Source organism: Crocodylus siamensis, chromosome 4 (genome assembly GCF_052110815.1).
Source record: "Crocodylus siamensis isolate JL-2025a chromosome 4, ASM5211081v1, whole genome shotgun sequence".
NCBI lineage: Eukaryota > Metazoa > Chordata > Crocodylia > Crocodylidae > Crocodylus > Crocodylus siamensis.
Genome location: NC_143398.1, coordinates 144150724 through 144173217, shown reverse-complemented (window position 1 = coordinate 144173217; position 22494 = coordinate 144150724). Strand labels below are relative to the sequence as shown.

General features: G+C 46.1%; 1 protein-coding gene across 1 annotated transcript in view; it reads left to right on the top strand.

The window, feature by feature from the left end:
- The window catches only part of LOC149866687 (transient receptor potential cation channel subfamily V member 6-like), a 66162-nt gene that overhangs the window by 26970 nt on the left and 16698 nt on the right, over window positions 1-22494 (top strand). The window contains exons 2-6 of the mRNA XM_090044016.1: window positions 14290-14387; window positions 14623-14745; window positions 17077-17217; window positions 20706-20804; window positions 21898-22073. Of these exons, the coding sequence (XP_089900142.1) occupies window positions 14290-14387; window positions 14623-14745; window positions 17077-17217; window positions 20706-20804; window positions 21898-22073 (637 nt within the window). The remainder of the gene's footprint in view (window positions 1-14289; window positions 14388-14622; window positions 14746-17076; window positions 17218-20705; window positions 20805-21897; window positions 22074-22494) is intronic.

The window sequence follows — 22494 nt, the reverse complement described above, 5'->3', positions numbered from 1 at the left end:
CTCTGTGTAGACAAGCTGACTAGCCACTTTTACCAACCATAAAAATTCACATAATTTTGAATGATACGTGTGGTGTGGCAAATAACAGTGATTATCCTAATTATATTTTTATTATTGTCATTATTATTTTATCATTATAATTATTGTTATTATATTCCTGTGAACCAGTGCCCATGTTCTATGGAACCTTCTTTCTCAAGCTAAAATTTATGTGATGCCAAAGCCTATGCTTTCATGACTGCTTTTTCAAGCAAAATGCCTTTTCCACATAAAATTCTAATGTAAAAGATAGTTATTAAGCTCAGTTCTGCTTTCAGCTGTACCAGGATAAGTTTGAAGTAGCTGGACTTGGCTAAGTACAGACATTCAAAAAGCTTGAGCCTGAATTGATTCAATCTTTGCAAGTTAGTTTAACCTGCATAGATTGAACTGAAAAGCAAGTGGATAGACATTCACTTTTGATTCTGAAAATGCAGCCACATGCCTGCAGTGGCTCAGGCTAAAAGCCAGGGGGGCACTAGAGCAAGCCCTCCCTTCTCTTTGGCAGTGGCCAGAAGGCTGGAGGGAAGCTGAGCTGGGGGGGAGGGGGAAATGTGATCAGGTCCTGGCAGGCTGCTGAGTATGATTGGGAAGGGGTTTAAACTGCCACCCTGGCCTGCATGGACCCCAGCCAGGGTCTTCCTGGAGGAGGAAGGAGGAAGAAGGAAGAAGCCCTTACCAGGCTTTTCCAGTTGTTGGGGAGGCTGGGGGGTGGAGCATGGCCAGACCCCAGCCCCTGGCTGGCAACACAGGGTCAAACAGCGAGAGTGGGAGCATGGCCAGACCCCAGCCCCAGACCTGAGGCAAAGTGGGGGAGGAAGGGGGAATCAGAGAGAAGCAGGGCTGGCAGGGACCTACAGAAGTCTTCCTGTGTCTAGTCCAGCCCCTGCCTGAGCCCTGGCCAGACCCTGCCCTACAAGGTTTGCTTGCAGTGCCCACAACTAAGAACACCTGCCGGGGGGCTCTGTACTGCTGGGGAGGAGGAGGAGGAGAGCCTTGCTTGCTGCAGCAACTCCCTGACAGCCTGACCCGGCTTGGGCATGTGGTAGTAATCCAGGTGCACAGCTCCCATGGCCACAGCCCAAGCCACAGACATCTGGGAAGGGCCCTACCCCTATAGGGGCTGGGCTTGGGCTGTGGGGATGAGCTGGACCAACCTGCAGGTGCTGATGAGTGTGGGTGTGGAGGGGCCAGGCCGGGCTAGACCACAGGGACAGGGCCCTTCTCAGTCAGCTGCAGCTTGGGTTGGGGCCACAGGAGACCTGAACCCAGATTACTCCTGGATCCCTGCACTCAGGCTGGGCCAGGCTGTTACAGAGCTGCTGCAGTGGGCAGTTTCTCCCCATCGTTCTCCTCCCCTGCCATGAGGTGGGAGGCGGAGGTGGGGCTGTGTGCAGCATGGCTTCAGGGCTCAGGGCTGGAGGGGCATAGTGCTGGGCCTTGCTGTGGGGCGGGGGTGGAGAGGGAGAAGCCAGCCATAGGAAGCCCTTGATGACTTTTTTCCCCAGCAGTACTGAGCACCTGTGGCAGGTGTTCTCAGCTGTGTGCACTGCAAGCAAACCCTCCGCTCTTTAGATTGTGCTGGTATGGGAGGGTCTGGACAGGGCTTGAGCAGGGGTTGGACTAGACACTAGAGGACCTCTAGAGGTGCCTGCCAGCCCTGCTTTTCTGTGATTTCCCCCTCCCTCCCCACCTTCACCTCAGGCCTGGCCGTGGGGTGCGGCCATGCCCCCATTCTCACTGCTCGAGCATCAAATGGGGCAGGGAGAGAGAAAACCCAGACAGACCCAGGCTGGTGGTGGGAGCCGGGAGACAGGGGGGATTAACCCCCCCACACACACACCCCTCAGGTTACCCTTTTCTGGCCATGTCCCTGTCCCCCACCCTACACACTTCTGCTGAGGGGGGTGCTTTGGAGCAGGGTTTACCATATCCACACCCACCCCATCCCCTTCTCAGCTATCCAGAGCAGTGATAGTGCTCTGGCTAGGGAGGAGAGGGTTGGGGCCAAGCCTGCTCTCCTGGAGCAGACAGCTCAGCCCAGCCTAGCCCAGTCTAGAGCTTCAAAACATCCTGGGATGCTGGGGGGCTGTGAGTTAACTTAAAGCAGGAACGGGTCTGGGACAGATGTTCTATAAACCGGTTTGACCTAAATCAGTTAAGTCTGATACTACATTCAACCAGGTTTATCTTAAACCAGTTTCAGCCATTTTAAAAGTGGTTTATGTGCTCTGAACTTCTGTTCTGTTACAGGTTTAAGCTGGTTTCTGATCACTTAAACTGGTTCACATGTAACTTCTGTCCCTAGCTTAAGTCAATGAACTTATTCTTGATCTATATCCGTGTAACTGAGAGAAGACTGAGGTAGTTAACCATGTTAGTGTGAACTCAGAAAGAAAGCAGGGTAGAGACAGGCTAACTAAACCAAAGATGCAGAGGCTTTCATGAGCTTGAGTTCACTTTATAAAATGTTGTCCTCTCTTTTATTTACATAGAAGCTATGTTTCTAATGACCAGCCTACAACCTGAGTAGTGGAAGCCCAGCTTGTATTTTTCCTGCTTGCCCCTCTTTCAGATCCTATCCCTGGAAGGGCCATACACAGACTGGGAGGCTGAATCATTCTGTTTCTATTCATGAACCCAGGGTGTCTCCCAAATCAGAAGAACTTGACTTGTGTCAGCCATGAAGTTCTTCAGCCCTTTCTTATTTCCTTCAGATCTCTGCTGCTGCCCTGTGGCCATTTCGTTTCATTGCGTTAGATTGGATGTCTAAAAAAAAAATGATTGCTCCATATTTTTCTCAAAAAAATACCTTTCTAATTTGCACTGGTTCCAAGCTGTTGAACTGCGTTTCAGGTCAGGGAAGAAAGAAGGTGTAGCTGAAAGGAGGAGGTGCAGTGATCTGAGGACCTCTCGCCTTGTGCTGAGTCCTGCTGGGTGTCTCAACATGGAGCAGTTTGGCAGTTTTTATTAATTAAAAAATATGACTATTTTTCCTAGGTCAATTCACATTGACTCAGATCTGCCACTTAAATATACTCCATCAAGGAACACAGACCCAGGGACCTTTATGTGGAGGGTAGAACACATGTGGGTAAGGGTTCATAGACCTGGTAATGTTTTCACTCACTAATTTTTTCAGCTTTCTGGATTATAAATGGGGTTATAGGCACTGCAGCAACAAGCAAAGGGGCTAGAGCAGTGGTTCTCAACCTTTTTAGATTCTAAGTACTCCTTGTTAGACTCAAGGAACCATTTGGAAAGTGCCAGCTCTTAGCTTCCACTCATTTTTTGACTAAGGAAAGATAATAGACCAATTCTTCTGTTGCAAAGACCTCAGAAAGATTTCAACAGGTCAGTCAGAATATTTCCCTAATTGAGTGGAATGCAAAATCCCTGGGTTAATCTTGTGAATCATGTGTAAGGCATCTGAACACCTTACTAGTATTAAGCAGCACTCTACAGCATCATTTAAAGGATCTAACTGCACATCGGTTGAGAATCACTAGACTATAATGTTGGATTATCAGGGAGGAAAACTTGTTCTCTTGTTGCGAAGTGTAGGGTGAACAGATCCCCCCTTCCTGTCCATGGGGTATGTTTGCAGACCATGCTCGCTGAATTTCCTGTCTCCCTGGCAGCAACTACCTAGAGGAATCTTGGGCCATCTTCCTTTGCCTATATATTACTTGGGATGAGATGCAGGATAATTTGCATGCCTTCCAGCCCATCTGCAGGCTGCAGGCAGGTCTTGTTTTCTTACAGATTATACTAAAATATTACTGAGCTTTTTAAGAAACTAAATTAAAGCATTATGATAAAGAGCCAGCTAGCATGTATGCAATACCGCCCTTTGCTGGATAACATCTGAACCACTCAGCTGTCTGCCATATACTCTGTACTTCTACCAGCAGATTGATTCCCTGCTAGTTCAAAAGGGCTTTGAGATTCAGGTAGCCTGAGGTCTTTCTCACTGTGAATGTCATAGATGATCTGAATTTTTTACAGTCCTTGAAATATACGGTAGTTTTGTGTGAACAAACCTGGAATGGCTTGCCAAACAATTCAGAGAGCTGTTCTGGCAGGGATGAGGTATCTGTTTTCTAGTAATAACTACAGTTATAAAATGCCCTTCCCTTGGCTGGAGTAATTGCAACACTGACTATAAAACTATCCATTTGCATTTATGACTGTTGTAACCAATACAGTTTTTGAAGGAGCCCTTTGCCAATGCACTCTAGATGCTGCACAGTATAAAATAAAATATTATCATTGAAAATATTGTCAGATGCAATAAATTTTACTTCCTCAATCATAATGTTAATATATTATTTATCATCAAATATACCAGACAATTGGAATTATCTTAGGATGCTCAACAGAGCCTGGGTGAAATGTTCATGTAGGAAAAGGTTGTTGCGAGAGTTAGATCAGTGATTCTCAGTCATTTTGGACTCAAGGCTCACCTTGAAAAATGCCATCTCTTAGTTTTCATGTGTTTTTGACTACTAAAAAATAACAGCAGTTCTTTCGTTGCAAATAATCATTGGACATGTTCTGATACTTCCTTGTGGGGCTAATTGAGAGCAAGGTACCATGATGCTGACAGGCTCATTCAAAATGCAGATAGAGTCATAGAGGTATTGCTTTATGTCTACGTTTGAGACTGATGCAAGATTATTCCACCAGACTGAAACATCGCAAGCCATGGGACAACTGTGTCTGCCCTGGGGAAGCTGTTCCAGTCTGAGGGATTCCTCCTCACTGCCTGACGGCTCGTTTTCACCTCTGAAAATTATTTACCTCCCTTCCTATCATTCAAGCACGTGTAATCACCCATAATGTGTTCCTCATGGTAGAGAAGAGACCAAACTTACCTGCAAATGATGCTGGATACAGGTGGACCCTGGGGTCTCCATGGGGGCTCTAGTTTCCACATCCAGTGGCAAATAGCTTTGTGTTGTTCAATGTACCAAATAGGGTCTCCCTAAATTCAGGTTCAGAATACACTGCCACCACGGAGTGACCTGTCATAGTTCTCCCTTTGGCTGTCCTAGGGACATTTAATTGTTTCACTTTTCTGTTTGCAATCATTGGCCCGAGCTGTTTGTGTTGCTCACTCTGCATGCCTTCCTGTTTGCCAGTGGACATCAATTCAAAAGTACTGGCAAAGCATGTAGTGAAATAAAAGCACCTCAAATATGGCCAGGTCTGGTTTGAACATGCTTGGAGGAGAGTGGGGGGAGTGGGGAATGGCAAAGGGAGATCACAGAACCACAGAGAAGTAAGGCAGTAAAGAGTCTTGAGAGACACAACACCAGATGCAGTTGAGTCTGGCTTTGGAGCCAAACTCCATTTCACCAAAGATTAGGAATATCCAAGTGGAAGAAGGTTTTTCATCTGAGTTGTTTAACGGTCTTGTGGCAATTCTTCTCCTGCCTTGCAGCTGCTGAGGGTTCTCCTCTGCAGAATATGTATGGTAAAACAATCAGGCTGGTGAGTTTTAGCTACATCCCTACAAACTAAACACTGTTTCTCCCAGCTTTGCCTGAGACTGTGCTTCTTGAAGTGCCCACAATCAGTGCCTGCATCTGTCTTCCAAACTGGTGAAAGCCATGACAGCAACTTCTGCACAGCACCATGCATGGTGGTGTTGTAGACTGTAAAGTCAGTATTTTCCTATTTTCCTTCTGTATTGGTGGGTGTATTCCTCTTCTAAGAGGCCTTGAAATAGATGATAGCAAGAGTTGTTTTCAGACATGTCTTCCCTTTTCCAGAAGTCCTTCTCCTGGCATGGCAGTGAACAGGTAGAAGGTCAGTGGAGCCTCTTTGGATGGGCTGTGTTGGTTTCCTGCTGGTTCCCAGGTGTAGCTAGAGGACTGAAGCAGTTTTCCAGAGCCCTTCCCAGCCATGTAGGAAACCTCAAATGAGCTGGGACAACAAGCAGGAAATAAAAGGAAAAATCCCACCTGAACCAAGTCCTTAGGAGTTGTGTTGGGTTATGTCTCAGCTGGGAAACAACTTCTTGAAACATGCCAGTAGGAGGTGTGTCAAGCATGTCCTGACCGTGAGATGTTTGAACCACCTTAGCAGAAGCAGTGGTCAGTAGAGCTGGTTTGGGAGTTTATATCTGTACAGGTTTCCCTCGCTTTATGTGGGTTCTGTATGTGCAAATTCACCCTTATGATAATGATCCTTTTCATACCAAAAAAACTGTTATATGCAAGGTAAATTCACTCTTATGTGATCAGAGTGGTGGAAGCCCACAGTTAGCTGCTTTGTGCGGTGCATTGTGGGAATGACGTGCACCAAAATATAATCTCCTGTGTGGATCTGTGCTCCCCGCTCATTGTCTACAACATGTGTTTTTGTAGTTATCATCCCCATTATGACAGTGCCCTGTGTGTACTGTTTGCTGTTGGTGAGTACCAAAATTGTCTTATAAAAGTGGTAGAAATGGGTCTGGGTGGCAGTACAGTTGAGGTCTTGGAATATATCCCTGTTTGTTACATTGTAAAGTGGGTTGGTTCCCTTTACGCAAATTCAAGTTATGCGCCGTTTTCCAGGAATGCATGTACAGAATAAAGCAAAGGAAACTTGTATATCTAATAGCATGCTCAGGAAGCAGTCTGACCCCTCATGAGTATGGAGAGCAACAATAGCCTCTGGTATCATGAGTGATCCCCCTCTGGAATCTGTCAAGAAGGTTTGGACCCTGAATCACCACTGAGTCCCTTGTACTAAGCAGCAGCTTTCCATGAAGCTTCAACTTTCATAGGCCCTCAAATAACATTCATCATCAATGTGCCTACCAGTAGCACATTATGCAGTGTAATACATATTTGGCTGTTTGCTCTCACAACCTCTCTATACTGCGTACCCTGCTATTGATGATGTTAGTGGAGGCAAGTCAAAGACAGGTGCCCTGCACTTCATGTGGAAAGAGCTGTTTCATGCAGTGGACCTTAGCTCCTCTAGTCTCTTCTCTTAGTCTCTCAAAGACTCAAGTGCTGGGACTTTGCAGTGCTTGTCTGGAAGAAGTTTCATAGACTTTTAAGGTCAGAAGGGACCTCAGTAGATCGTCAAGTCCGACCCCCTGCCCTGGGCGGGAAAGAGCGCTGGTTTGATTGTTCCAGATACTCTGCTAAGGCTTATTTGAGTATGTAACTATCTTTGCCTTTATTACTATAGTACATGTAATGGTTAGGAGGGTGGATGACAATTGTATGCAAGTGTGTTGAAGCCAAGAAGAAAAAGGAATTGGTTATGATAGCCTGAGGAAGTTTAGGTAGAGAAAAAGACAAAGTTGAACACAAAGCAAACATTGGGAACCTTGCCTCACAATGGCAGGTGTATTGCCACCAGGGAAAGTGGTAGAAGCCCAGTCATTTGGAATATACTTGCACCAGGCCTGAGAGCTGGCAGTAAACAAGGATGGGTCCAAGAGATCATTCTTGGGATTACAAATTGGTATCACATTTCCTGGGTGTCTTTAGGAAGAGAAAATAATAACATAGGAATGTAGGACTGAAAGGGGCCTCATGAGGCCAGCTAGTCCAGCCCTGGGATGAAGGTAAGATCATCCTTGACTAAACCATCCCCATCAGGTGTATGTCAAGCCTGCTCTTGAAAACTTCCAGGGATGGAGATTCCACAACTTCTTTAGGGAGCCTGTTCCAATGCTTGACCACTCTCAAAGGCAGAAAGTTTTTCCTAATTTCCAATTTAAATTACTTGTGCTATAGTTTGAGGCCATTGCCCCTTATTCTGCCCCCCATGGCCACAGAGAAAAGTCTGTCTCCAGCTTCTTTATGCTTACCTTCCAAGTATTGAAGACTGTTGTCAGATTCTCCCACTTAGTTTTCTCTTCTCCAGACTAAATAGTCCTACTTCTTTGAGCCTGTCTTCATAAATTGTGTATCATTTTTGTGACTTGCTTGCTGGACTCTTCACCTTTTCCTTTCAGGCATTGGTTTTTCTCTTCCATTTTTCTCCCTAAAAGTCATTTCTTCAAGCATTGTCACCTCCCTCTAGGGTCGACACTGTAGAGGACAGTCCGGTTGTCGTCCAGTGATACAAAACCCGACCCCTGTATGTCCTCTATTTTATAAAGGCATTGGGTTTTGTATCACTAGAGGACAGAATAACAGGAAACCAGAATGTCCTCTGTGATGGCCACCCTACCTCCCTCTAAATTTCACAGGCTTGCATGGATTACAGCAGTTTCAGGTTCTTCCTCTTACCCTTCAGGGAGCTGAAGCTGGAAAAGCCTGTAATCTTTTAGAAAGTTCTCATTTCATTCCTTCCTGCCTGCTGGATGAGGAAGCCTCTCTCACCTCTAAATCCAGGGCTAGGGCTTCAGGTCACAGATAAGAGGCACTGGCAAATTTGGGGAGAAGTGGCAGGGCAGGCAGTGCTTGGTTTCTTGAAACCATCCTTATGCCTTCAGACAGCTGCAGGCCATCTGAGCCACCTCACAGACAAGAGACCCCTGCTCATGACCTGAATTTCCATACTTTGATATATTTGGTTTTGCAGAGATTTTTCAATCTGCGCAAATATTTTTGTTTTTGGTGGTGGCACCTCTGAGGGAGCTCAGATGCATCCAACATGGAAGGCCAGCTGGCTTGTGTCAGCATCCTCTCTTCACAATTCCCTCTTTCTCCCATTTCCCTCCATCAGAACCACAGAAACAACCTTAGTGACACCTGGGACATCTCTCGTCCTTGAATCCTAGCCAAGAGTCTCAAGCTGTTTAATGGGGCTGTCCAACTTTGAGCCAGTCTGGTGCTTTTCTCATGCGTCTGTTGCATGTCTGGAGCTGGGAAGGGAGAATGGTGAATTCAATGGCTGGTGGATCTTTTCTTGGCTGGAAACTCTCCTGAGCAGATACCAGTATGGGATTCACTTCTGCTGCCTTCTGTTCTTTCTTCCTTTCCTGACACCGCTCCCTTCTGGTTGTGGGGATGATATAGTGTATCCAGTTGCTAGCCCAAGAACAGGTTCAGCCCAGGCAATGGCAGTATGGTGCAGACATCCAGCCTGCCCCATCCAGCACCAGCATTCCAGTTTATGGGCTTAGTTCTTGGCCTTTTCGGGTGAGACTGATGGATATTCACAGTAGGAAAATGTCATTGTTTTAATGACATGAGCACATGTCCCCTTCAGAGCTAAGATGGGGGATATTTGTCCATTTTACACTAAGACCACCAAAATAACACCACTGTTATCTACTGTACATAAACAATTCTGAATTCTCTCCCAGCTAGCTTTGAACTCAGGGAAAATTTGGGACTGCTATTATTTGGGAGAATGGCTTCTTTATTTGCTGCGCCCTATGCCAGGACATTACATTGACTATGTCTCATCTAGATTTCAAGTTGTCTGGCTTATTAGTTGAATACAATACTGTTTATCTCATTGGGATTTTATTTTATACTGTTGCTGAATGTCATGCCTGAGATTTTATTTTAAAATTTCTGTAAAAACATAGATGCTGTGTTTTTAGTGTTAAGATATTTTAGGTTTGTGGATGGATGGTGTTTTGGGCTGGGTTTTGGGTTTTTTTAAGAACCTAAGAATTGCCATGCTGGGTGAGAGAAAGGTCCAGTCGGCCCAGTCTCTTATCTCCAGGAATGGCATGTGTTGAGTGATACATCCCCTGTCAAACCTTCCTAGTCCCAAGCAGATGGTTACATCCCCGACTGTGGTATTTAATAGCCCCTGATGGACCTGTGCCCAATAAATTGGTCTAATCCCTTTTTGATTAGGCCTTCTTTATTTCTTTACATACATTGCTCTCACCCTCATGCTCCTGCTTTAGTTAGCCTGAAACCAGGAGCAAAGGAAGGAATTCCTTGTCCTCGCAATAAATCCCCTAACTGATCTCTGATTCTCAATACATAGTGGTGGAGTGATGTATTCTGGAGCATAGTTTCTGTCTAGTTTTATTGTTGTCTAGCAGATTATGGAGTGGGGGGTGTTTGTTGCTGCTGTTTGTTTTTTTACTTACAGAGTTTTTCACAGGCAATTGTTCTCTTCAATACTCAGCTCAGACTGTGTCTGCTTCATTTTCAGACCTGGAGAAGAGCACTGCCTGCTCCAAACCTTGTTTAAAACTCTCCCAACCATGCAGTTGGTCCAGTAAAAGATATCCTGCCCCCCAACTATCCCTGCATCTCTCAATAAGTAGCTTTCCAAAAAAAGGACTAGTTTTGTCCCCTCTTCTGTGCTATGGATTGCTTAATTTTTGTCAATGAAGGCATTCTTTTGACTGATGTTTGACCAAAGAAATTTGTCCTGACCTTGTCCCTTTTCTACAGATACACTGTGACCATCCCTCATCAGCCCCGCAGGTGGACAGGCTGAGTTTATGGAGGCCAGAAAGAGCTGGGGGGGGGGGGTCTTGGTGGAGTTTTAGTTTGCTGTCCCTAAATCATTTAAGGTGCATTACACTGCCAAATTTGCAACAGCAGCTGGAATTACTGTGCAATATGCCACCGACACATGCAAACACCAATGCCATTAAAGTAGTGCAAAGATTTAACCTGCTTTAAAGTGTTGTGCGCACATGCCCCTTGTTTCATCTACACATGGTCCATGATATCTGCAAATATCAGAAGGTGCAAATATCTGTGTGAGAGATAAATTAACACAGAAAGTAGGGCTAATGATTTTTCTTTAGACAAAGGGGACATTTTTCAGGTTGAGTGTGGGTAGGGACCATGGAGGAAGGGTTTCCCCATTTTAGTCTGGAGCTCTGAGCTAGACCTGTTTTCTAGGATCAGGGGGCTTAGCTCCCAGGATCCATTTCCTTTAGTGTGTGGATGGGGACTGGAAGCTATGATGCTTCCCAACCTTTCTTTGAATGTTCCCTATAGACCTGTGGAGCAGGACAGTCACAGAGGAAGTGGGACCCCCACTGTGTTATTGGAGCCCCCGTGTGTGCATGTATGAAGGCTTCATTTCCCCTTGCACAGAGCAGCAGATGCCAGGCAACTACCAGAGACCCATTCCTGGATCCTGCAAAACAATGTAGTGGGTGTTACTGCTATATGGCCTTACTTTATAAGAGGGCAGAGATTGTACAGCTCAGAAGACTGAAGGGATGGCTGCATTGGCTAGAGTGGTGTATAGCAGGCACCGAGCAGGCTTTTCTCTTCCAGGGCACCTAGTGTTGACCTGTATCCCCCTGCTCTTCCAGCCTCGGGTTCTTCCCTGTAGTTGTGCTGTGTCAAGTCAGCATTGAGGGGTAGATCCCCCCCTTTCCTATTGCATTCCCTCACCTCAGGCAGCTGTGATGAAGCCCCTGTATCAGTGCCGTAGTGGGGGGCGGGGGGCAGGGGGGAGCAGGGCATCTGCCCCGGTGCTGAAGCGAAGGAGTGCCAACAGGCACTGCCCAGCTGGGGCGAGGTGTGGGATGCAGCCACTTGAGGCTCATTTGGGGGGGGCGCAGGGACAGGGCAGCTCCTGCTGCTGTGTGCCCTCCTGGGCAAACATGGTAGGGGAAAGAGCCCCCCAGATCTGTGTGAAGGGCAAGGGCGGGCTGCCACTGTGGGCTTTGCCCTGGGTGCCAAACTGCCTTGCCACGGTACTGACCTGTATTCAGAATTACAGCCTCTTCTCTTGTTTTCTGGCTTGCTCCCGCCTGTGGTCCTGCCAATGACCTCAGCCCTGCCCTACTGTTCCTGGCCTCCTGAGCATGGCTTGTTGCACCTGGGGCTGCTGGAGATGGCTCATGCGTGAAACGTGACACCGCTTGTCATTAGTACATTTCCTTGGGCTATCACCTTGTCTTACTTAAAGTTAATAAGCCGCTGATGAGGAAGCTGCTTTTTGGCTTTGGCAGGCGAAGCTGGCAGGATGAGTCCATGCAGAGTCCCTGCACTGCCGTGTCTGTCTCCTCACATTTTAGTTAATTACAGCAGGCGCACTGCCAACCCCTTTTTCCCTTTAGTTTTTTTATTTGCATTAACAATGGTGCCTTTATTTTCAAACATTCCAGTGTGATCATTACACGCCACATTAAGATGGAGCTTCCTTGGCAGCTAATGAGAGCTCTGGGCAGATGCAGGGTTTGGCTCTCCAATAGCTTCCTCTTTGCATTCTGGGTGTGTGGTCCAGTGGTTAGAGCAAAACTTCAGGAGTGCAGACAACTTGGGTTCTGCTTCTGGCTCTGCCACTGACTTGCACAACTCATGAAATCACTCTGTGCTTCAGTTGCCAGATCTATCAACTGAAGGAATCAAGACCCCACCTTCCAGAAGGTGTTCTGAGGCTTGACTTGATGACTTTGCACCCCACAACTATAGGGTGCTAAGTAAATGCAAAACATCATTTTTCTGCCATTGATGTCAATGGGAGTTACTCATCCCCTCGAGTAAGAGAACAAGCCTCCAGAGAGCAGACATGCAGAGTAAAAAGGTGCTGTTTTATAACGTAATGGGCTATCCCAGTCTCCCTAATTTGGCCAGGCAGATTGTTTTCAGATACTGTCATTTTCTAGAGAGTTGCAGTCCTAGCCACTCACCTGCAACTCAATCACAATACAAGTTTCCCTTGCTTTATGTGTGCTCTGTATGTGCAAATTCATTCTTACATGATATGACCCTTTTTATACCAAAAATTTGTTATATGCGAGGTAAATTCACTGTTATGTGATCGGTGTGGTGGAAGCCCGCAGACAGCTGCTTTGTGCAGTGCATTGTGGGAGTGATGCACACCAAAATATAGACTGTGCTCCTCGCTCATTGTCTGAGACATATGTTTCTGTAGTTGCCATCCCCATTATGATAGCACCCTGTGCTTGTGTGTACTGTCTGCCATTGCTGCGGACCAAAATTGTCTTGTAAAAGTGGTAGAAATGGGTCTGGAGATCAGTCAAGTCAAGGTCTTTGAATGTATCCCTATTTGTTATATTGTAAAGTGGGTACCCTTTATGCGAATTTGAGTTATGCACCTTTTTCCAGGAACACGTGTACAGCATAAAGCGAGGGAAACCTGTATGCTACCACACACAGCCACATCCTCTGCTGTCGAACTTCTCTCCCCAGTCTCTGGAGTCCCATATACCAAAGCCTGAAACTATTTTCATTAGGCTTGACCTATGGGAGCATTCACACTCACACAGTGAACTCCTACAATTCTGTGTCAGGAAGCATGGGGCTCACTGTAAAAACTCAGAGTGATTCTCCAAGGCATTTCTTCTTGTATTGCTCCAGAGTCATTGTCAGCAATATAGTGGGGATAGCCCCACTGGGCCACAGAACTTCTTTAGCATCTCTTGTTACAAATACTTGCTTTTTTGCTTGCCTAGAGTGTGTGAATGATTTCCTTTACTTATTTTACTATTCCAGCCTGCATTCTACACTCACCTGGATTCCAGGGGCCTGCTTAGGCTGTCATTTTACACCCATGTTAATCACAAGTAACTGCACCGAAATCAAAGGATTTACACCTGGACAAAATTGGTGTGAGATCAGAATTGAGCCCAGAGTGTTACGCGGTGTCAGTCAACTGTGCATTTCCATCTGTCAGAGAGAGATAAGCATGGTTGTTGGCCCTCTGCTTTGACAAGAGTTACTGATCCGACATACCACATTATAACTGTAAGATTTGCAAGTGAATTTGAAATGGAAATTGAGCAGTTTGTAGTCATCCAGAGAATGGATTGAACTCTACTTGCATGTTCAAAAGTAGCCTGTTGGATGAGCTGTGGGCTTGGCAGCATGGGGATCAGGAGTAATTTGACACCTGTTACTTGGCAAAGTCCAAATATCAGTGATTTCCAGACAAATATTATAAGTGTTGTAGAAATTACCTGGAACCATAAGTTATTAGCTGAGCCAGAATTATATTCCCTTTGTGAGTGCTGAGGTGAAAGAAAGCCTGAGGAAGGGTAGTGTGATAGACAAAAGTGTGCTTATGTCTACACCAGTCATACAGCTGGTCCAATAAAAGATATCACCCAAGAATTCTTGCTTCTCGTATTTCCTTTGTGATATCTTTTGTCAGGACTACAGTCTTTCTGAAAGTGAGCTGCACTCTCTTTACTTATACAAAGAGACTGGTCCACTGAAAGTGCACTGCTCTTGGGTGTGCGTGTCTGTCTCAGTCTGTTAACACTTCCCAGTTGCGTGCTACCTTGGTAATAAAACACTGTGTTCTGTTTTGAAGGCTCTTTTATTGACATGGCAGAAATCCTTTCCTATGTGTAATAAGGTGGTAAACTACCATATTTTCTTGCTGCAGGATCTGGGAGTCTCCCCTGCTTCGAGCAGCAAAGGAGAATGATGTTCAAGCCATCCAGAAGCTGCTTGCCTGTAGTGCCTCTGATATTCATCAGAGAGGTAGGGGCCACCCTCCACTAATTAGTGATAGATAGGTAACCTGCAAGGAGATGAGGCCCTGGGACTGGAGGTAGGAGGTTAAAAATGTTTCCAAAACCATAGCTGAAAGTGACATTGCTAGGTTGGGAGAAAAGTGGGATGCCCTGAGATTTGGTCCTTTTGGTAGAATGCCTCTCTGCAAGATTTGCAGAGGAATGTATGACCCTCACAGAGATATATGACCTTCTCTGTCTAGGTGCCACAGGGGAGACAGCCCTTCATGTGGCTGTGTTGTACGATAATGTGGAGGCTGCACAGATTCTGATGGATGCTGCTCCTGATCTCATCAATGAAGCCATGACATCAGAACTCTATGCAGGTAAGAATGCCAAAGTGAGCCGGCAAGGGTCAAGAGCCCAGGCTGGGTGTCATGTGATACAGTATCTGTGCCCATGTTACATTTGTTTCCATATTCTAAAGAGCCCTTTATAAATGACCTGTTTGAGGAGTCATTTTTTACTGCTCCATCACAGCACTTTCAGCACCCTTAGGTTATTTTGATTCCCAGTAGGGCTCCAGGAACCAGAATTTATGCTATGTGCCTTTGAAATAGGTGCATGTAAAAATTCACTTCATCCTGGAAGGATATCCTCTTACCAGCTCCCACTCAGGGCTCAGTGAGTATGCCCTGACTCATAACTAAGCAGAGTCAAGTTTTGCATGGGAAAACCTCCAAGTCTAAGTGTTGTGGGAAGTAGTATTATTTTACAGGAATATAGGACTAGAAGTGGCCTCTTGGGCTGTTAAGCCTAGTACCCTGCAGTTTGCAGGCAACCATGTATCCAAAACGTGTCCTAAAAATCATGCACTTTAGTTCCTCACACACTACAGCCACAAAGCAGCCACAAAGTGCCACAGGACAGGCAAGGGCACTGCTGATTTCCTGCAACTAAAGTTAATAGATTAAGATATATCCAGATGGTCTTAGGAAGAGGAAGGTGTCTCTCAATGCAGAAGTAAGGAACAAAACCCCATAATCCTTTGCCGGTCTGACTTGACAGAAAAATTCCTTCCTGACCCCAAGTCTGATAACTGGTCTGGCCCCAAGCAGAAGATCAAGGCCCTCCAGCTAGGTATATGATAGATTCCTATGTACTGGCAGGAGCACCAGGCCACCCTATCCTAAACTCCCACCTCTGACTGTGCTCCTATGTCCAGTGATTCAGAAGGAAATGGGGAGGGAAACTACACATGCAGAAGTCAATAGTGTGTCCCACAGGCATCAGCAGAAGCCCATGGGATTTCCAGACACCTTTACTATGGGGATTGTAAATGTTTGACTTCTTATATCAATCCGAGAACACCGCTGTCCTGTTACACTGTCCTTTCCATAATCCTGTCAAGCTTCACCCTGAAGTGCTTCAGGTGCTTTGTTCCAACTGTGTTATGCAGAGAGCTATTTCAATCTTTGGTAGCTGATGCTGGTCCATCTGCATTCGAACTGAACTTGGGCCTGCAGAAAGTCAGGTTAGTGAGATCTGATACAGGAAGTGGGGAGAATCAGGGAAGAAAGCTGTCCTCTGAGTCATGCCTAGCCCCACTGCCTAGTCACATGCTGTTAGGGGAATGCAGTGCTGCCCCATAGTCTTTGAGAAGAGATGTGAAGCACAGGACATCCAAGCCTGACTATTAATCCCATTGTCTGGAGTAAATTTCAATTTGGACTTCATGTTCTACCCCAGTGAGTGCTCGGTGGAATATTTCTGCACCAAGAGCAGTTGGTGGTATTCTGCATTGCTTAAGAGTTGCCCCCTCCTTCCCCAAAAAACAGGCTGCACAAAGGAGGGTGTGTGATCTAGTGGTTTGAATGGAGAACTGGGAAGTAAGCAACTTGGATTCTTGGCTCTTTGTCTGTTACTGATCAAGTTGTTTGGTTTTCCTGCGTCTTGGTTTTTCTATCTGTAAAAGAAGGTTTATGATTTCAAGCTCCTACAAATGAGTGGAACAAGGCGCTGATTTAGTACTTTGCAAGTATTTTGAGCTCTTCAGATCATGGAAAGTGTTACAGATATGTACAATATGAGTAGGACCACAACTAACATTAACAAGACACCAGTACATATTAATGAGAATTGGGAGAAGGAACTATGGTGCACGTTGTTCATGTTCAACGGCAGCCAATTCCACACCTTTGGGCTAAGAAAAATTGGGTGCAATTCCATTAAACTGGCCTGAATCTAAATCATCTTCCCTAAAGTCACTGTGCCGTCCATGTAAATAAGATAGTGGACTGGGGTTTTCAAAGGAGCCTTTAGTAAATTAGACACTCACATGCTTCTGCAATTCCATGGGAAATCAGTGTTTGATGCCCTTGGAAAAACCTGTCTTTTCCCAGTTGAGTTTCTCAGTTATTCACAGTGGCCTACATGAGACACTTAATGCACAATAGCCTAATAACACCTCGGAGTAGCACGTCACAGCACAGTGTTCATATGGTAGTGCACAGTCACTAAAAAGGCATTCATTGGTGTTACTGTGCATTAACTGTAGTTACTGTGCATTTACTTAGTGCTTCATTAAGCAAGTACTAAATTAAATGTGCAGTAACTACTGCACATTAATGAACATATAGACATGGCCAGCGGGATTGGTTTCTGGGTCTTTTAGTGTGATGCAGATAGCACTAAAGAGGACTTTTTGTGTGTTGCAGGTGAGACTGCTCTCCACATTGCAGTGGTGAATAAGAACTTCAGCCTGGTGAAGGCAATGTTGGACAAGGGGGCTGATATCAATAACCCACAGGCCACGGGATACGTCTTCAGGCGCAGCAGCCACAACCTCATCTACTTTGGTATAACATCATCCGTAGACCTCTTCCTCCCCCAGATTCTTCTTCACTGTCCCACCTGGGGTCCTATGAACTATCTGGGTCTATTTCTGCCTATTCCCTCTCTGCCATCCAGCCATCTCTCTGCTGTCAGTGAGACCTCATGTGCTGTGGAAATGCCTAGCTACGGAATGTCCAGGCAATCTGCACCCTGCCCGGAGCAGTGTTTCAGAAGTCTATTTGCCTATGTAGATGCATCCTACAGTATAAATCAATGGAGTGATGTCTGTCTGAATCTGCAGGCAGCCTAAAACTCCAGCTCTGAAAAGGACCAGTCTGGAAAAGACCAGTCATTTTAAACATGGAGCTGAGCCTGGGATCTAATTTTGGTGATGTTCACATAAGAAATGTAGCTATTTCCCTGTTGTCCATTCTAGCAGCTCCTATGCTAATCCCAAATTTTCTCAGGTTCTCAGAGTACCAGATGTTCCTTCCCACCCACCCCCTCCACCCCCAATATCTAAACCACCAGCTTTTCTGCAACAGCCTCACCAGTGAACAAAGGCACACAACACAGAATCAGGCAGCATGCTGATGGTAATACAACCAAAGGGCACTGAAACACAAACAGAACTGAATTGCAAAGGGACAGATTGTGCAGGTCCCTTCCTCTTAGTGAGCAGTATCTTGTGACAGACGCTCCTACTTCTTTCAGCAGGCCTGCCCATAGAGCAGTGATTCTCAGCCAGGGTAACACAGAGCCTTGTGGTGCCTTGAGATCCTTTTATGGGTGTGAAGTGGTGCCACACATGATTCACAGGGCAATCCCAGAGATTTCAAACAGGAATCAATAATGCCAAAACTATCCTGACCTGTTGTAGACCTTCTGAGTTCTTTGCAACAGAAGAAGTGCTCTTTTATTTTTCCATAGTCAAAAAAATAAGTGAAAGCTTAGAGCTGACATTTTCCAAGAAGTGCCTTAAATCCAATAAGGGGTGCTTGGAGTCTAAAAACATTGAAACCCACTGCCATAGAGAAAGACAGCAGTCAGTGTCAGCAAGCTATTCTCAGTCTAGCCGTGGAATAAAATGCAGAGGGCTCTGAGCTGATGATACTGTTCATTCAGCAAAAGCCTCCATCTAAAAGGATACGATCTGAGGCTGCCACAGAGTTTCACTCTTTCTGAAGTGCAGCGCTGAAGAAACCAGAGGACTTTGCCACAGTATGTGCACAGCTTCATTTTTTCTTCAGCACACTGACTTGCCCATCCACTCTCTCATCCCTTCATCTCTCTAGCATCCAGGTTTTATCATCTCATTGTCTCAAGAAGCCTGAACCACAGAAGGAAAGGAACTGTTAAAAAGAACGCAGGGTGTCTAACAGAGACATTTTTTACAGTGAGGAAGTATAGGTGAAATAAGAGGACACAATCCCTAAGTTCAAGGACCTCAGGCTGTGAAGTATTTCTCCCAGAAGATTAGCAGAAATCTTTAAGTAGGGGTCATTCAAACCTGGAAAGAGAGAAAGTGCTGGAGGGCAATAAAGAGGTGGAGCAGAAGTGTTTGCAGTGTACTTGGTGACAAGTGAGACTGTTCCTTAACACAGGAGACTAGTTTGTCTCATGCACCACGCTCACCCTTGCAATATTATGAATCCTCCGCTAGCAGCAAGATAGGCAGACATAAGAGGTCCCTAACTGAAAACCTACAAATCCAGCAAAGTTGCAGGCCAGCCGGGCTTTCTCTTCCCCAGCTAGTCAGCTGAATTACCCTTGCAGGGCAGGGAGTCCTCTGCACCACGGATTGGGCTGGACTGAAACAGGACTTTCCCACTGTTTAATCCCACAACCCATTTCTCCAGTGGCATTTCTGGCACTCAGTGGATGTAGCTCAGAGTTGCATGGTTTTCTTCATTAGCACTCTATTGCTTTATGGCAGCAGATTTCCTGGCTCACTCTGTTCTTGGGAGGCTTTATGCTTCTGTTTCTGGTGGTAACTAAACCATGTCAGAGGGAAATTTACTATCCTTTTTTTAATGAGCCTTCATTAATTTCAGTTTAGGAGAATTTGAAAAATCCTGGAAAGACATGTGTGCATGTCTGTGTGTGTGCACGTGTCTGTCTGTGTCTGCATCCATGGGCACAGAGGACAGGTGCACAGAATTCCCCTCTCCTAATCCACTTTTTCTCCTGTTAGAGTTCAAATCCCCTCCCACAGAAATTTGACATCCTTGAACTTGCCAAGTTCAAGTGAGGGTATTTAATATTCTCTTGAAAATCTGCTGCTGGGCCATTGTTTAATCGCCGATCGGGAAAAGCAAGAGAGCTTCAGAAAGAAGGACACTAATCTCTTCATGTGATTGGTTTAGAAGAGAGAGATTTAGCTAGAGATTTTCCTGACAAAATCCACTGGTCCTGATCCTTCCCTCACTGGTGCTGCTGTCAGTAGAAATTGGAGCTGTCAGCAAAGCAATTTTGTCCACTCAGGGTGAAAGTCACCCCCATGAATAGTGAATTGCAAAGCTGATTCACTCCTCTACATCCCACTTATGCTCTGCTTTGAGGTCTTAAGTGGTACTGAAGTGTTACACAGGTACAGTACTGTTTCTTTGCACAGAGTGAAGTTTCCTTTCCTTGAAACCTAAGCCTGCACATCTACAATTGTCATGTTTTTCCCTCTTAACTCCAAGCTGTCTCAATTAAGACCAGCCTAAGCATTTCCTTTCCTTCCTGGGAGATTTCACTTGTGGAACTTGTAAACAGTTAAGGCTTCTATTTTCTGTGGGTTCTCGCAATTGTGTGGTTCAGACCTAGCTGTTTTAATCTTTCCTCCTAATCAATTCTTCCCCATCCCAAAAGGTGATGGGCAGACACTGGTTGTGCATTTGTTTTCTGAAGATGCAAGGGAAAATGGCTGTGGGAGGGCCAGTATTAAACCCTGGCTCAGTCTGGTTTGTCCCTGCTACCATGCCCCTTGCTGTGACTCCAAGGAGTCCCAGTTCTTCAGCCTCTAGCTCATGGCAACTACCTCCTCCTGCTCTTCCTCCAACAGCCCCACTGTCTTCTCATTCATACCAGGATCTGGCTGCAAACTATATAGAGTTCCAGTGCTTCATGGATCTGCACCACTAAGCGTCAAAGTGCTTGCTATTTCCTGCATGATTCATCTAACCCAGCACCCTCCAGTTGGGTGACATTGATCTTCTCCCTCTCCTGTCCCACTATTGGGGCAGGAGCCCTTCATCTGGGATCTTTTGCTTTAGGTGAAACTTCCATCCATCTCCTTGTGTCACTGCTGTTTCTTTCCCCTCACCCTGGCAGAGCTTCTTGATTTCTTTTTTCCCTTCCCTTTGGGGTAGTTCTACAAAGCACTTTTGGATGCAGTGGGCAGACGAATTTCAAAGCACACTGCTCTTGGGTGTGGAGGAAAGAGTGCCTTTGCTTGGCATTGTTGTTGCCTCCTTTCCCAACTCTTTGGGCTTAACTTTCTGCACTCTGTTTCCTTGCTCTTCAGGGGAACATATTTTATCCTTTGCTGCCTGTGGAGGGAGTGAGGAGATTGTGCGGTTGCTCATAGAAAATGGAGCGGACATCAGAGCACAAGATGCCCTGGGTAAGATGCCACTCTCAACGGGCTTTGAGAGCAAACTCTGAGTTCCCCTTTATGGGATTGTGCCTGAATTTGGTAATCTTACACATGAGGCTGAGCAGGTCTGATGAAACACAGAAAGGGGTGACAGTAGTAAGGCCATGAATATACTTACTAGACCTTTCCATAAAAGCCTTATAGGGGGATCTTGGGTGGTGAAGTGGGGCAGCATGGACTGTGCATGAGAACCAGAATGAGGGCAGCTACAGGGTCTGCCTATGTCCAGCAGGCTTTTTAATGATTTCCCTTTATGTTCACCAGAATTGTAACTGGCTAGTACTGTGCCTTGGGCAATACTGCACTGCCTACCGCCCTCACCCCATCCGCCTGCAATACCCTCACCTTACACATTGTATATTCCCTGCTCCATCCCAGCAGTGGGCATGACAGAAAAGTGGTGTCAATGTGTGTACAGAAGCAGCTGGGGTTTTACTGCTGGGGGGAGATGTCACCTTCCCTTTTGGCTGTCAATATGCATAATGGGGGCAGGAGAGTAAGGTGCCCCCCTCCACTCCATTTCAGCATCCCTGCCTTAGGCAGCGCCCAGGACTCATGCCAGGCTTGCCCAGCCATCTCTGTTACTGATGTTCACTACCACAGAGTCCTGTCTCTGCTCTGCAGCAAGGCACATCACAGGCAGCTTGACTATGTGAAGAAAGAAGGCAAGAACTAAATGTTTCAAAATAATGAAAGATACTAACTGAGCCCTTGGGAGGGCAAAGGATTGCAATTAGTGAGGCAGTGATATCTGAGGTGTCTAGATGGATCTGTTTCAGGATCACTTGTCCTAAATTGGAAGTTACACAGACACCTGCATAGATAAAACACTGCCAGTCTATAGAGCTTGCTGGAGTTTGAAGAACTTTAGCTGGTAGCTGCTTTCCCATAATTTCCCGTAGATCTGTTCATAATGTGCAGTCACACAGAATGTCAATGAGGCATTCAATGAGGCCAGGGCAGGGTCTGTGCTCTGCTTGTCAGAGAATCTGCTAAGATCAGTAAGTGATTGCTTTTCCCATCTCAATCAACATCCTCTCCTCATATCCCCCCATGACAGGTAACACCATTCTTCACATCCTGGTTCTCCAGCCCAACAAGAACTTTGCCTGCCAGATGTACAACCTGATCCTCTCTTATGACAAGGGTGGTGGGGGGCTGGAAGCCCTGGACTTGATCCCCAACAATGAGGGGCTCACTCCATTCAAGCTGGCTGGGGTGGAGGGCAACACTGTGGTGAGTTTGTGCATGGCACTTGACTTTCCTAATGGTAACTGATGTTGCTCGAGCATTTCCTACGCAGATAAAGAATCCCAAAGTGTTTTACATATGGACCTTCTGGGATCTGCTTGCCCACAGGGGCTTTGGGGTAGTGGGGTGGGGACAGTAGGGAGTGAAACACAGCTGCTGCTCTGTGTCAGTGTCACCAAAGGCCAGTGTCACTGGAGGGGAAGTCTACTGTCTACAACCTACACCCCTGAACCACTTTCCTCTGACACTGCAAGGGGAAGTATGGGGCTGGGCTGCTTCAGGGAGAAGATCACCAACCCCTTGTATCTCTAGCAGCATGTCCTGAAGCCCAGAGAGGGATCAGCAGGGATTTAGGAAATAAAACAGCCCCTCTTGAGTACCCTGTCCCATGGCCTCAGGGCATTGG